Here is a 12995-nt window from a genome sequence, read left to right as displayed (position 1 = left end):
GGTGGAAAAAAAGAATTAACTGGGCATCCAAAAAAAAAAAATCTTTTTTTCCCTCCTAGTGATTGCTTTTCTAGAGCCTGTGCCCTCTAGAACAAGGAGGGTGCCCATAGGGCTGGGCAATCGCTCCCTTCCAGACTGGCTCTGAGCTCATGGCAGCATCGGGTACTTTAGAAGCTATTGTGGGGGTAGCACAGAGCTTCCAGGGAGCTTCGGAATGTGGAAATCCAAGTGCCATCACCCCAAGGCTAGAGTGGAGTGCCCAGGTAAGGTGAGGCAGACCATTAAGAATTGTAACCTCAGCATCATACTACTTTTTTGTTTTTGTTTGTTTTAGTTTCTTTTTGTCTCTTTGTTTTTTAGGCAGGGTTTCATACAGCCAAGGCTAGTTCAGAGCTCTTGATTCTCCTGCCCCCACTTTCCAAGTGCGGATCACAGGCTTGTGCCACCAGGCCCAGCAGCTTTGTGTGTCCTTCAGAGAGATGCCACGAAGCAAAAGAGCACTCACCAGGACCGAGCTCCTTGTGGTTTTCACAGAGGACTTATGCCAGCCACAGCACATCCAGGAGCTGAGGCTCAGACAGCAGGAATGGTGTCTCACCTCCGTCCCCACAGTCAGCCCAAATGGGATCAAGGACGACTCAGGGTTTGTCTGACTTTCTGGTGTATATAGTTCAACCCTGAGATAGGTTCTGAAAATTGTGCCGTCCCTGAGATAGATGAAGCCTGAGGCTCGGTCTTAGCCCTGTGCTGCATGCAGTGTGACAGCCCAGCCTGTTTCTGGAGCCAGCTAAGCTATCCAGGTGTGCTCTGCAAATAAATACAGGCCCAGGAAGGATGGGCAGGCTGGTTTTCCAGAAGCAGACACAGCCCTTCGTTTCTCCTTCTCTCCTCTTTCTTTGGTACTTCATGGGTACCCAGGGAATGCTGTAAAGTCATGCCAGCAAAGCAGAGTGTGCCGAACTTCCCTGGAGAGTGGCTGGGGAGCAGATGGCAGGAAGTCATAGAGTCATAGAGGCAGCAGGAACCCTCCTGATCTCTGAATGGTCCCCATACATTACCTCTTCCAGGGAGCTCAAGAGTGATTTTTTTTTTTTTTTAATTTAAGAGGTCTTGCTATGTAGTTCTGGCTGGCCCAGAACTCAAAATGTAGACCTAGGCAGCCTCAAACTTCTGCTCCTGGGATGACAGGTATGCATCATCACACCTGGGCTCTTCCAGCCATCTCAGCTGCTAGACTGGCTTCCTCTGCATCTCCTTTTGTGACATGTGTAGAGGCAGGGTCCTTGTTTTCTTCTGAGGGGGTCACCTAGCACTCCCAGGTGGATGGGCAGCAGCAGTCTATGCGGGATGCAGAGGATTTCGCCAAGGTTAGACAAGACTTTGCTCTGTTCTTGCATTTGGCCTGTGTGGGGCCAAGGCCTTAATGGAAGAGGTACACTGCAGTGACTGTCTCAGAAGCCCCAGGAGCGGCACCACATCTGGAATGGCTTTCAGGAACATTCTGTTTGCTTCTATGACGGTAGCCAAGGACGGACTCTTTGTGTCACCAACAAGGAAAAAAAGGCCACAGAGAGGGGACACCAGCAACCCAGCTTCTTTCTCCATTCATTCCAAGTAGCAGCTCCTATCTGTAAATTCAGAGCCACCAGAAGTTGCGCTGTAGTCCACTGGGGGCCGCTGGAGGAGGCAGGGCCCCTGTGGCCTGGCCCCTGTTGTTTGCTGGGATAATTCCCTGGGGCTATTAGTATTCTCACCACTGGGGCTCCCTTTCCAGGATGTGAAGAAACAGCCCCAGAGCACACAGTCCACTTCCCCAGATCCACCGTCCCAGGCCTGAGGGGAGGTTGGGCCCTGGACTGGTGGAGGGCCAGGGGTCAGGGGCTGGGCTCCTGGGTCAGCTGGGCGGCATACAGGGCCAGTGTTTGGTGCAGGAATTGGTACTGCTCTGCAGTCTGGATCATGCCTCCTCTGTAAGCAGAAGCACAGGGTGAGGAAGAATGGGCACCTGCCCTGTGGCTGCCTGCGGTTAAGCATTCCCTCCCATGCTCCTGCTGCAGAAGCCCTGACTCTCTCCTCCCCACATACTCACCCTTCCCACTTCCTCTTTACTGCCCCTCCCAGGGCAGCCCCCCAGGAGGGAGGTGCAGGGGGCAGTACCCCATCATCGGGATGCTCTGTCCCTTATCCATCCAGATTTTGAGCAAAATCAGACCTGATTTGTCAGTTTGGGTCAAGAATGTGTTCTGTTCCCATGCTCAAGTTCTCCACTTGTTAATAAAAACCGTTAACCCAGGGCTGGGGAGACGGCTCAGTGGTTAAGGGTATTGGCTGCTCTTCCAGAGGACCCGGGTTCAATTCCCAGCACCCACATGGCAGCTCACAACTGTCTGTAACTCCAGTCCCAGGGAATCTGACACCTTCACACAAATGCACATAAAATAAATAAAAAAAGTTAACCCCACATGTGTACAGCAGGTCCAATTTCTAGAACACTCAGATAAGTAAACCCATTTCTTCTGCCAGTTAGGGGAATAGACATTACCTCCCTAGATAAAAATGGAGCTACTAAGTGCAGTGGCACATACCTTTAATGCCAGCACTTGGGAGACCAAGGCAGGCAGATAGCTCTCTGTGGGTTCGAGGCCAGGCTAGTCTACACAGTGAGCTCCAGCCTACCCATGAATGTGTAGAAAACTTGACTCAAGACTACAGAATTATGGCGACAGCTAGTGGCTCACACACACCTGCTTATCCTCCTCTAAACCCAGCGAGCATCTTAGCTACTTTGTATCTAGAACAAGTTGTATCTTTTTAGAAAGGAAATCAACAAGAGTCACCCTGTGGAGCCCACATTGAACTCCCTTCCACCTGCCTCAGCTTCCTGAGCGCTGGGATTACAGACATGCAGTATCTACCTCTCCATGACTGTGTCTTGTTCCTAGCTTTACCCCGAGGAGAGAATTTGGGGGGCATTGAGGGAAAATTCAGGGTGACATGTTTAACTCCAGGTTCCCAAGTTAACATTTCAGATGGTCTTTCCTTTCTTTCTTCCTTCCTTCCTCTTTTTTTTTTTTTTTTTTTTTTTTTTTTTTTTTTTGGTTTTCCAAGACAGGGTATTGTTTTGGAGCCTGTCCTGGAACTTGCTCTATAGACCAGGCTGGCCTCGAACTCACAGACATCTGCCTGCCTCTGCCTCCCGAGTACTAGGATTAAAAGGCATGAGCCACCAACACCTGGCTATTCATATGATCTTTCATGCATGCAGGCTTAGTTATTGGCAAAATAGGAAGCTTTTAAAATAAAACGGGTTCCCTGCTTGCTTCTAGGAGGGCCTGAAGGTGATGTGCCCAGTACCTCCGAACCACCAACGTCACTGCCAATTAACATGGCTGCCCCTGCTTCCTATGGACCCACCTGTCTAGGCGCAATTGGCACACGATGCCCAGAATGTCTACTTCCCCTCGGGCCTTCAGCTGCTGGCAGCCGATGCGGGTGGCAATGAAGCAGCCTGTCCGGCCAATCCCTGCACTGGACATAACCAGAGAGAAGACCGGCATGTCACAGGAGCACAGGCAACAGGGAGACAGGTGAGCACGGAAGGGTGGGGGTAGACGTGGAACAATGAGCAAAGAAATGGGGCTGAAGTTTACTATTGGTGGAGCGGAGTCCTCAAACCTCCAACTTCAGCATCCACGGCGTCCCTGAGGGAGGCAGATAACAGACCATCCTACACAGGTTTGTGAGCCTTATTAGCTTCATTCTAGGCCCAGCCCAGCGCATGGCTTGCCTTCTGCTTCCTACAGACTGTAAGTAATTAATTCTTGTCTTTTTAAACAGGACCTCACTGTGTAGCCCTGGCTGTCCTGCGATTCACTATGTAGACCAGGTTGGCCTTGAACTCACAGAGATCAACCTGCATCTATCTGCTTTCTGGGCACTGGGATTAAAGGTGTGTACCGCTATGACTGGCTCTATGAACTTTAAAAATTGATTTTTTTTTTTCAGATAGAGGCTCATGAGCCCTGCTGGCTTGGAACTTGCTATGTAGTCCAGGCTGGCCTTGGACTCCTGATCCAACCAAACCTCCACGTCTTAAATGTGGGGATTATATGTGTACATCCCCATACCCAGGGTTTAGTTTGGTTTCCTTGAGGTAGCCCAGGGCTGCCTGGAACTTACTATATAGCCCAGACTCCCTACTCGCTGGTTAGAACACGCTGGCCTCAAACGCACAGATATCTGCCTGCCCCTGCTTCCCAAGTGCTGGGATTAAAGGCCATGTCTGTCCTTTACCCAGGTTTTTAAAGAACATTCTTTATTCACTTTGTGTGTGGTGAGTGTGTGCATGTGTACATGTGTGCCATGGTGCATGTGTGAAGGTTAGAAGGCAACCTTCATGAATCACTTCTCTCCTTAGGCCATGTAGAGCCCAGAGATGGAACCCAGGCTGCCAGGCTTGGCTGCAGGCGCTTTACCCACGGAGGCACCTCAATAGCGGGATCTAGCCAGGTAGCCCAGACGGACCGTTAAGTAGCAGCCTCACTGCCGCAACCTGGAGGATGCTCAGCTGTGGGTGCACCGACACGCCCTATTGCAGTGCACACTTTGATGACTGCGTCTGTGTTTATGGTCTGAGCCGTCTAACGGACAGTGCCTGCCTGTGCACTGGCTGTCCCCTGAGTACCCCTTGTCTGGCCACAGCTCCTCCCAGCTTCAGGCCAGCTTCCACAGATGCTCTGGGGCCCCCATCCTCTTCTGATGTCTTCTTCTTGGCCCTATCACCTTGAGAATTCTTTTTCTCTTCCCTCACACCCCTTTCTTGATTTCTCTGCCCCTTAGCTAGGCCTCACACGTGTTTCTCACAGGACTCACCAGTGACCCCCACCCCACCCCACCTCTGCATGGGTTCAGACACTCCTTCTTGTACTTTCTTGCCTCTTCCTTTTTCCTCCTCCTTCTCCCTTCCTTTCCCTTCTCAACATGGTATCATGTAGCCCAGGCTGGCCTTGAACTCCCTATGCAGTTCAGAGTGGCTTTGAACTCGAAAGCCTATGCCCAGGGAGTAAACTGAAAAATACACTTGCCAGGAGCAGGGTCAGAGGGCAAGGCTGGAGCGCATATGTGCAGACACTGGTAGGAAACCAGTCTTGAAGGTGGGAAGGACCTAACGAAGGGACCTTGTGGAATTGGCAGAGACACCTAGATTTGCTAGTTTGTTTTATTTTTTGTTGATGCTGGGAATTGAATCCAACACCCCAGACTTAACCATTTAAAATTAACGCTCGGAGCTGAGCACAAACAACAAATCTAACAAAACCAAAAACAGCTGTGTAGTGCTGGCGCAAGCCTTTAAGCCCAGCACTCGAGACAGAGGCAGGTGGATCCCTGTGCGTTCCAGGCCAGCCTGATTTACAGAGTTCCGGGACAGGCTCCAAAGTTACAGAGAAACCCTGTCTCAAAAAAACAATTCCAACCAACCAAACAACAACAACAAAATCTAAACTGAAAAGAAAACAAAACAAAGCAAAAACCCCAACCACTAGAAGATCCCAAGCAAACAAAACAGGGTCCAATGAGCCTGTGAGCTTCCTAACAGTGGAGGCCATGTCTATCTCTTCTCTACCCGATAGAAATGTCCCACAAGGCAGGGCTTGGTAGAAAAGAGGTAATAACACAGAATCTCTTGGATTGGACATTCCTGTCCAGGCAAGGGTTGGGTCTGTCTGGTGTGGACACCTCCCCACGTGAGTCCTAATGGGCAGGGAAGGCAGCACTGGTTCTAGGCTGAGGCTAGGGACGCCCTACCTGCAGTGGACCACGATAGGCCCAGAGGTGGCCGCTGTCTCTGGGCTCTCCACCTCAGCCACCAGGCGCAGCAGAGGCCCAGCCGATTCCGGAGTCTGGTGGTCCGGCCAAGCGGAGAAGAGTATGTGTTTCACTGAGCGGCATTCCTCTTGGTGCTGGGACAGGAGAAAACGAGAGAATAAGGCGAGAGAACCCAGATGCGGGCGTGGCTGCTGCCTACTCCTGGTGTCGGCCGGTGAGTACCAGCTGGCTAGACTCAGACGGGCAAAACTGATTCTCCTTCTGCTTTGCTATTCTACCCGACCCACTCCAAAATTCACGGAAGGGGAGCGTTTTGTGAGAGAGAAAGACCCAGGCCCAAGTCTTGGCTTTGCCTCTATCACACAAGCATGGGTAAGTATGTTGATCTCATATTCTTCTCTAGTAAGCAGGATGCTTGGGAAACAATGAATTGACACAAAAGTAATTTGAAACTGTAAGAATGTGTATAGCAACAGAAAGCTCTTCCTGCCTCCCTCCCTCTCTCTCTTCTTCCCTCCTTCCCTTCGCTCTAGATGGGAGTCTTGCTATGTGTCCTTCCAGTCAGTTCCCTCCTCCCACTATGTGGGCCCCAGGGATCGAACTCAGGTTCAGGCTTGGCAGCAAGCACCTTTACCCACTGAACAATCTCTCTGGTGCCTAGAAAGCATTTTTACAGTACATCCACGCGTGTTGGCGTATCTCTTTTGATGTCTCCTCACTCTTCCAGCATTCTCCTGGGTCTATCCTCTCTCCCATAGTCTGGATATGTAGCACGGGGAGAGGGTGCTTCCTGACGGTCCATATTTGTTCGCTTTTTTCTTTTGGGTGCATCCCCATTAAATTAGAGGTGCCCTGGAGGGTTGTACCCGTTTCTTTTTCTTTTATGGCATCTCTTTTAAGTGTAGGAGCAAGGCTTAGATTTGTAAACTTGGTCCTTAGTGAAGCCGGAGTTCCAGAGCTCCAGAGATGCTAGAGTGGCCCAAACCTCCCGTTGGTCGGTTTCAGGGGATGGTACCTGGATGGTAAGCCACCTCACAGTATATTCGGGGTGTTCTTTCATCTCCTGGATGCGGATCTGGAAGGGCCCATAAGTTTCCTCTTCTGTGGGCCAGTAATGCACACATTTCTAGAAGGGAGGGATCTGGGAGTCAAAGTGGGAAGGTCCGTTGGTGGGGCAAGGCTAGGGCAGCAGAGAGAGGCCCTAGTGTTTCTTTCTATCTCACGTCATGGCCCGGGCCAGTGCCTGGAGTCTGGCTCTCCCACGCTTCAACTTTATAGTGTCATCCCACCCGCGTTTGGGTCTCAAGAGTCTTTCCCGGAGATGAGTCCTGGGCCTTGTCGTCAGTGGCCACCGAGGCTTCCGGTGTGCTCTGCTTGGGTGCTGTGGGAAGGCAGGGTACAACCCTTTCTGGGTGACCCTGCCTCCTACCTCTTTGCCCTCTCGGAGCTGGGTGAGCATGACAATGACACCCACTTCCTCTTGCCACACCATCTCCCAGAAGTCTGCGACAGTGTTTGGCATGGGGCCCTGGGTGGCAATGTAGACCTTCTCCTGTCCATCATAGCCCTGGGGAGACAAAGCATGGAAGGACAGAGATGGTGTGAATTCACACTCCACAGGTGCTGGGGTCAGGCTAAAGCCAGGGGACGGGAGCACACAGACACACCCCCCCCCAGGCCACATGTTGGCGGAAGACACGGGAGCCCCAATGAGCAACACCTGGGTCAGATCCCGGCCTGTTTCCTCGCTGTGAGACTCCGTTTCCCGACCTATAGACTGGGCCTAGCAATTGCCTCATAACACAGCGTGAATTAAACTCAACAAAGTATATTGGCTGTCTCTCACAGGTGCCGTACGCGTGTTTACCCGTCCTCTGTTGCTTTCTTCTGGTACGAGGTATGATAGTCCTCAATATTTGTAATCGAACGTTTCACATTCCACGAATCACTTTTATATATTTGGCACCAAAACCCAGCATACTCTCCCTAACATGTTCTCCCCTGTTCTATCATCCTAACCCTCCCATCATCCTTCCAGCATCCATGCACTCCCTGTGTGTCTGCTTCCTGCTGCCAAGCAGAGGACCCACCTGTCTACTGTTTCCTGGCTGACAGACCCTTGCTGTCCTATCACATTTGGCCACCAGGGGGCACTGCTTTCACATCACAGGCCACACCGGGCTAGGTGGTGTCTTGCTTTGAGGGTGCAATTAGCTGGACATCAATCTGTCTCTACAAAGGAGTTACTACTTGGTACAGGGTTGGGGGGGGTGTCGGGGAGGGAATGAGTACGGGACGGGAGATGACAGGGACATGGATTCACACTTGTGCTGGCTTTGTGCAGGTTTTAAGAGACACCCAGCCTTGAAGAAAGTAGTTGACTAGGTTCAGCCATGTCAACTTTTTGCCGTGTTTAGAGGGTTGTCATGAATAGGATAACAGCCAAGGTTAAGGTGGTTTGGAAATCTTTTTAAATTAGTTTTATTTTGTATACATTGGTGTTTTGCCAGCAAGTGTATCTGTATGGGGAATCCGATCCCCTGGAACTGGAGTTACAGACAGCTGTGAGCCACCGTGTGGGTGCTGGGAACTGAGCCCGGGTCCTCTGGAAGAGCAGCCGGTGCTCTTAACTGCTGAGCCGTCTCCCCAGCCGCAGTGGTTTGGAAATTTTAACGCCTTTTCTAGGTTGCTTTGGGGGTGGTCCAGAGTGTCCTCTCTCCCCACCCCCTCAGCCTGGCAGAGATAGGAAGAGACCAAGGAGCGAAACGCAGGCCCCTGGACGGCGTCATGTGGCATTTTCATCTTTAAAAACAGTCTGCCCCCACCGGCTGCAGCAGCCAGACTCACTCGGATGTAGTTGGCATTGATGTAGCCCCCATCTTCCTGGCTCTGTGCCCGGCCAAGACAGACACGGCTCTGAGGATCTAGGAAGTGGAGATCAACGAAGGTCAGAGGGTGCCAACAGATACAGACTCTGGCAGAGTCAGAGGGAGAGTACCCTCACACTGCTTACCATGCTTTGTGAATTGCAGGCCTTCAACTGAATTATTTTATAGACCCATGTTTCATAAAATATAGTATTTCGTGATGATAGGGATCCACAAGGTTATTGGGCAGGAAAGGGATACAGTCAAAGAGGAAATATTAATTGAATGATGCTGTATAGGACAGACCACAGAGCTGCAGAGACCAATTGGGATATTGTCATATTTTAGCCTTGGGGATCAGCAAGGGGATAAAATGGGAGGGGACTGTTAGGAATGGGAAGAGATTCTGCAGAGGGAAAACTTTCTTCTGATTGTGAATGCAAGCTTCAGATGAATACATTGTCTAAGATATCACTCAGAAACCAGGGACACGGGACACTGGCCTCTCTCTCCAAAGGTGTGGGTCTTTCCCCAATCAAACCGGATGAGGGATGAAGGAACTGCCTTCCCATCTTGGGCGGTGGCAGAGCTTGCAATAATTAGGCCAAGGCCAGAGGCTAACAGACTCACTTTGACGAGTGTTCTCAGAGCTTTGGTCTATTCAAGCAGGCAGTGAGCAAGCATGGAGGCTCAGCCCAGGGCAGGGCCCATGTGCTGGGCTGAATTCAGACCACAGTTCTGGAAGCCCCTGTAGGACTCAAGCCTGAAAAGCAGGAGGTGGCGAGGCCTGGGTCTGTCTATGTGAATTCACCCCTACCACACAGGCCCACAGTAAACTTCTGCAAATGCTATCTTGTAGTCGCTGTCTATCTCCTATCTGCCAGGGTGGTGTTAGTATTTCTCTGTTGAAAGATGATGTCTCAAGCATCGTTGTTCCTCCTTGGATGAGGTGAGTTTTTTTTTTTTTTTTTTTTTGTATTTTAATTTTAATTTTATTTATTTTTGCCAAGATCTCACATAAACCACGCTAGCCTAGAACTTCCTATGTATCGAAGACTGGCCTTGAATTCCTGATCCTTTACTTGTACCTCCAAGTGCTAGGGTTATTATAGGCATGTCCCTCTATGCCTGGCTTCAAAGTTCTTCACCCCAAGGACGCTACCCCTTCACCCCCACTGCGGTCCTTACTTGGCAAGATGGTCTTGTATCGGTCCTTGGAGGCATGGCCAGGGATATCTAGGTCTTCAGGGTTGACAAAGTTTGAGGGGATCTTCTGGTGGGGGAGTAAGTGAGTTAATATCTGACCCCCTTCCCACCCTCCCTTTGTCCCCCTGCACACAGAGCAAGGATGGGGACTGCCCTCCCTCCTGATCCCTGGAGTTCTTCCCTAAGGACCACAACGAGAAGAGAGTCCCCAGGAATCCACGCTGGCCTGACATATGCAAGGGTAAAGTGACACGATGGGGACCCCGACTTCTTACCAAGAACTCCTCCTCTAGCTGCTTGGGGCTGGGTGGCTGGTGCTGCAGACCCCAGCGTGTAAGCGGGCGTCCGGCTGTGCGCAGAAAGTGTAGAGTGACCTCCCTGGGTGTGTTCACTGAGCAGATGGGTTCCACAGCACCCAGAGACCGCACATCCAGCATCAGAGCCACGCTGGAGCCCCTCCTGCAAGCAAAGCCATCCAGTGCCCGGTGAACATCCCGTGTCAGTGGCTTGTCTCAGAGCTTGTCTGAGGCCACAATTCGCCTTTCTCTTGACCTAGAGGCCCAGGGCACTCAGGGGTCAGGCCCTCATGACGTTCTCTTTCCTTTAATCAGATAGAACAGAGTAGGCTGCAGCTCTTAACGTCTTTTCATGTTGCCTACCCCTCGACACTCGAGCTGGCGCAGAGGGAGGCTCTGACCCAGTGCCGTGAAGGCCCCTGGGCTTGTCCCAGAGATTGCTCGTCACAATTTGAGACTTTGGGAGGGAGCAGGCCCAGGGATGACATGGAACAAGGGCAAGCAACATGCAAGCGAGCATTGCTAGTTTTCCTTCCAGCTCTCGAGGGCTCTGCTGTTAGAACTGGAAGGCTGGGGATGAGGAAGGGAAAGAAAGCAGCCCAGGGCTAGGAAGACCCTCTCCGTGAGCCACCTCACCTCTCCTGCAGCAGCGCATGCTTCTTGGCTGGAGCTTTGGTGGGTGGAGGTTGGGTCATGGCTGCCCCCAAAGACAAGGTCGGTGGCTGTGGCGGTCGGGAGCACCCCTCACAGGTCTGGACCATGCTGGGGTAGATTGCTGGGCTCAAGGAAGGCTCACTCAGCCATGAGGCCTTCCTGAAAGACAAGGTCCTGCCTTTGCTGGCCTCTGGCCTGCCTCACTGGCTAGAAGGAGGCTCCTAAGCCCAGGCCAGCCACCCTCTTGGTTTTTACTGGAGGCCTAACGTTTTATCCTGTAAGTGCAGGGGCTCTTTGTTGGGATGCAGGACAGGGGACAATCTGGGGTTAGAAGAGGAGGGGGATAGAGAGGGTAGGTATGGGTGAAGACAGGAAATAATCCGGAAGGAGGAAGAGAGAGGGTACCCAACTCCACAGGGCTCCAAGCTGGGGTCCAAATGAGAACAACAGACGGCCGGCCACACTGAAGGGAGAAACTCACAGCTCTCTCAGCGGGCTTTTTCAGACTGAGAAACTGAGGCCTCTAGTAGCATTAGGACCAGTTGGGGGCCCAGGCAGGCCACACTTCTGCTAGGGTCGTTTCCTAATTGCTGGCAGCTCTACTCTAAGATCACTTGTGGCTTCTGGGGTCTCTATCCAGGGCGGTAGGCTAGGGGTGTTTCCTTCCTCCTCCTTCCCATCCCCCAGTCTCCCGCCTCGGTAACCGTCACAGGAAATGGCCTCACCAAGCCTTAGAGCACCAGCGCATGGTGAGGGTACAGCTGGAGGTGGGTGACGAAGGCATCTCCTTTGGGGGGCAGTCCCTACCTCCCAGAGCTAAGTCACAGGTGCCGTGGTGGTGGCATTCGAGCTGCTAAGCTACAGGGACAGAGGCCTGGAGCAGAGGGCCCATGCAGGTGTGCTGTGGACAGCACTCCCTCAAGACAGGAACAGGCCTTTCCCCCTCTCTCCAGGCATTCTGTGTGGCTACCTCTGCCTTCCAGCCACAGGGACACCAAATCCGCCACCACTCATGCCTGGCCAGACATGGTAACCCAAACTCCTGATCCTTCCCTCCATCCTCGGAGACGCCCTCCTGTTTCCAAGGCTTCCCCACCCCAGGGTCGGGAGTATGCCTGTGCCCACTTCAAGTACTCACTGAAGCAGCTGTGTCCCCCAGGCTGCCTCTTGCCAGCTGTCTGTCAGTCCGTCTATCTTTGAGGACTGAGAGGCTTCAGGAAGCCAGCTTCCTCCCTCCGCCCCTCCTGGCTTCCACCCACGCACACCCAGCTGCCCTCCCGCGGCAGCGCCCGCCGCAGCTGCCACCAGGGGTCGGGCGCACCCTCCCTGTGCCCTCGGAGAGCAAGCCCGGTGGTGCCACCCATGCCGGGTGCGGAGGCGCCGGGAGAGGACGAGGGATGAGGCTTTCCCTGATCACTCCGGGTCCGAACCTCCGGGTCCTTTATCAAGCCCGCCTCTATCTCCTTGCTGAGGAGATAGTCATAGGGAGCCCTCCGTTCCTCTGGTTGAGTCCTTGGCTAGAGACTTATGTCCATGTCTTGGCCTCTGCTACTGTAAGCCCTTGCAGCTTCAAAGTCTGGCAATTTGTGGCCAAGCCCAGGCCATATCTGCCCGGAGCAAAGATGTGGGGCAGAGGGGTGGGGGTGGGGGGGAGAGGAGGGAGGACTCCTTGTTCTACACAGGAAGGACGGGCCCAAGTCTGAGCAGGGAGGACCCCTTCCAGGCTCTGAGTCCCTCAGCCTGCAGGCGCAGGGTAGTAGCTGGAGAACAGAGAGCAGAGCTAAACTGGGGAAGAATCTGGGGTTGCTCTCTGGGAACCCTCAGACTGCTCTCAGGGGAGTGTCTCAGAGCTCTGCACCCATCTCCTTAGAACACTCACAGGCGGGTGAAAGCTGCGGCCCTCACATCAAGGACTTCCCATGTCCTCTTCAACACTGGGCCACTTGGATGCTTGGGGTGTGGGGAGGGAACAGAACCCCCACCCCTGACAGGTCCCTTGCTGGCCTAACTGGCTCCGAGGTTCATGCCTGCTTGCAAGACTTTATTTTTTTTTAACTCTGTAATGTTCCCAGCACCCTTCCTGGCCCCCAGAGCTCACACTGTGCATCCTCTCTCTCTCTTCCTCCTACTTCTCTGATTCAAACTG

General features: G+C 52.6%; 1 protein-coding gene across 3 annotated transcripts; it reads right to left on the bottom strand.

Moving 5' to 3' along the window:
• Positions 1-338: 338 nt before the first annotated feature.
• On the bottom strand, positions 339-12116 carry Ptpn7 (protein tyrosine phosphatase non-receptor type 7). Of its 3 annotated transcripts, none has more exons than XM_051204085.1 (10): positions 11988-12116; positions 10832-11008; positions 10175-10358; positions 9882-9966; positions 8674-8750; positions 7256-7393; positions 6842-6952; positions 5806-5960; positions 3415-3528; positions 339-1968 (listed from the first exon to the last, which is right to left on the bottom strand). In XM_051204085.1, the coding sequence occupies exons 2-10, from the start codon at positions 10954-10956 to the stop codon at positions 1875-1877; spliced, it is 1083 nt and encodes a 360-aa protein (XP_051060042.1). In that variant the 5' UTR covers positions 10957-11008; positions 11988-12116; the 3' UTR covers positions 339-1874. The 3 variants fall into 3 exon arrangements, with proteins under 3 accessions (XP_051060042.1, XP_051060040.1, XP_051060041.1); XM_051204083.1 differs by having other exon boundaries at positions 10832-10957; positions 11988-12030; XM_051204084.1 differs by lacking the exon at positions 11988-12116 and having other exon boundaries at positions 9882-9963; positions 10832-11309.
• Between the last annotated feature and the right edge of the window lie 879 nt (positions 12117-12995).

The sequence above is a fragment of the Phodopus roborovskii genome, unplaced genomic scaffold (genome assembly GCF_943737965.1).
Source record: "Phodopus roborovskii unplaced genomic scaffold, PHOROB, whole genome shotgun sequence".
Classification (NCBI taxonomy): domain Eukaryota; kingdom Metazoa; phylum Chordata; class Mammalia; order Rodentia; family Cricetidae; genus Phodopus; species Phodopus roborovskii.
The sequence above is the reverse complement of the archived record's forward strand: the minus strand, read 5'-3'. Positions and strand labels throughout refer to the sequence as shown.

Coding starts and splice junctions, on each gene's coding strand:
- Ptpn7 (XM_051204085.1), bottom strand. CDS start 10,956: ATGGTCCAGACCTGTGAGGGGTGCTCCCGACCGCCACAGCCACCGACC. Junction 7,394..8,673: donor TCAATGCCAACTACATCCGA/GTGAGTCTGGCT, acceptor TTGTCTCCCCAG/GGCTATGATGGACAGGAGAA. Junction 5,961..6,841: donor TGAGGTGGCTTACCATCCAG/GTACCATCCCCT, acceptor CTCCTGTCCCAG/CACCAAGAGGAATGCCGCTC.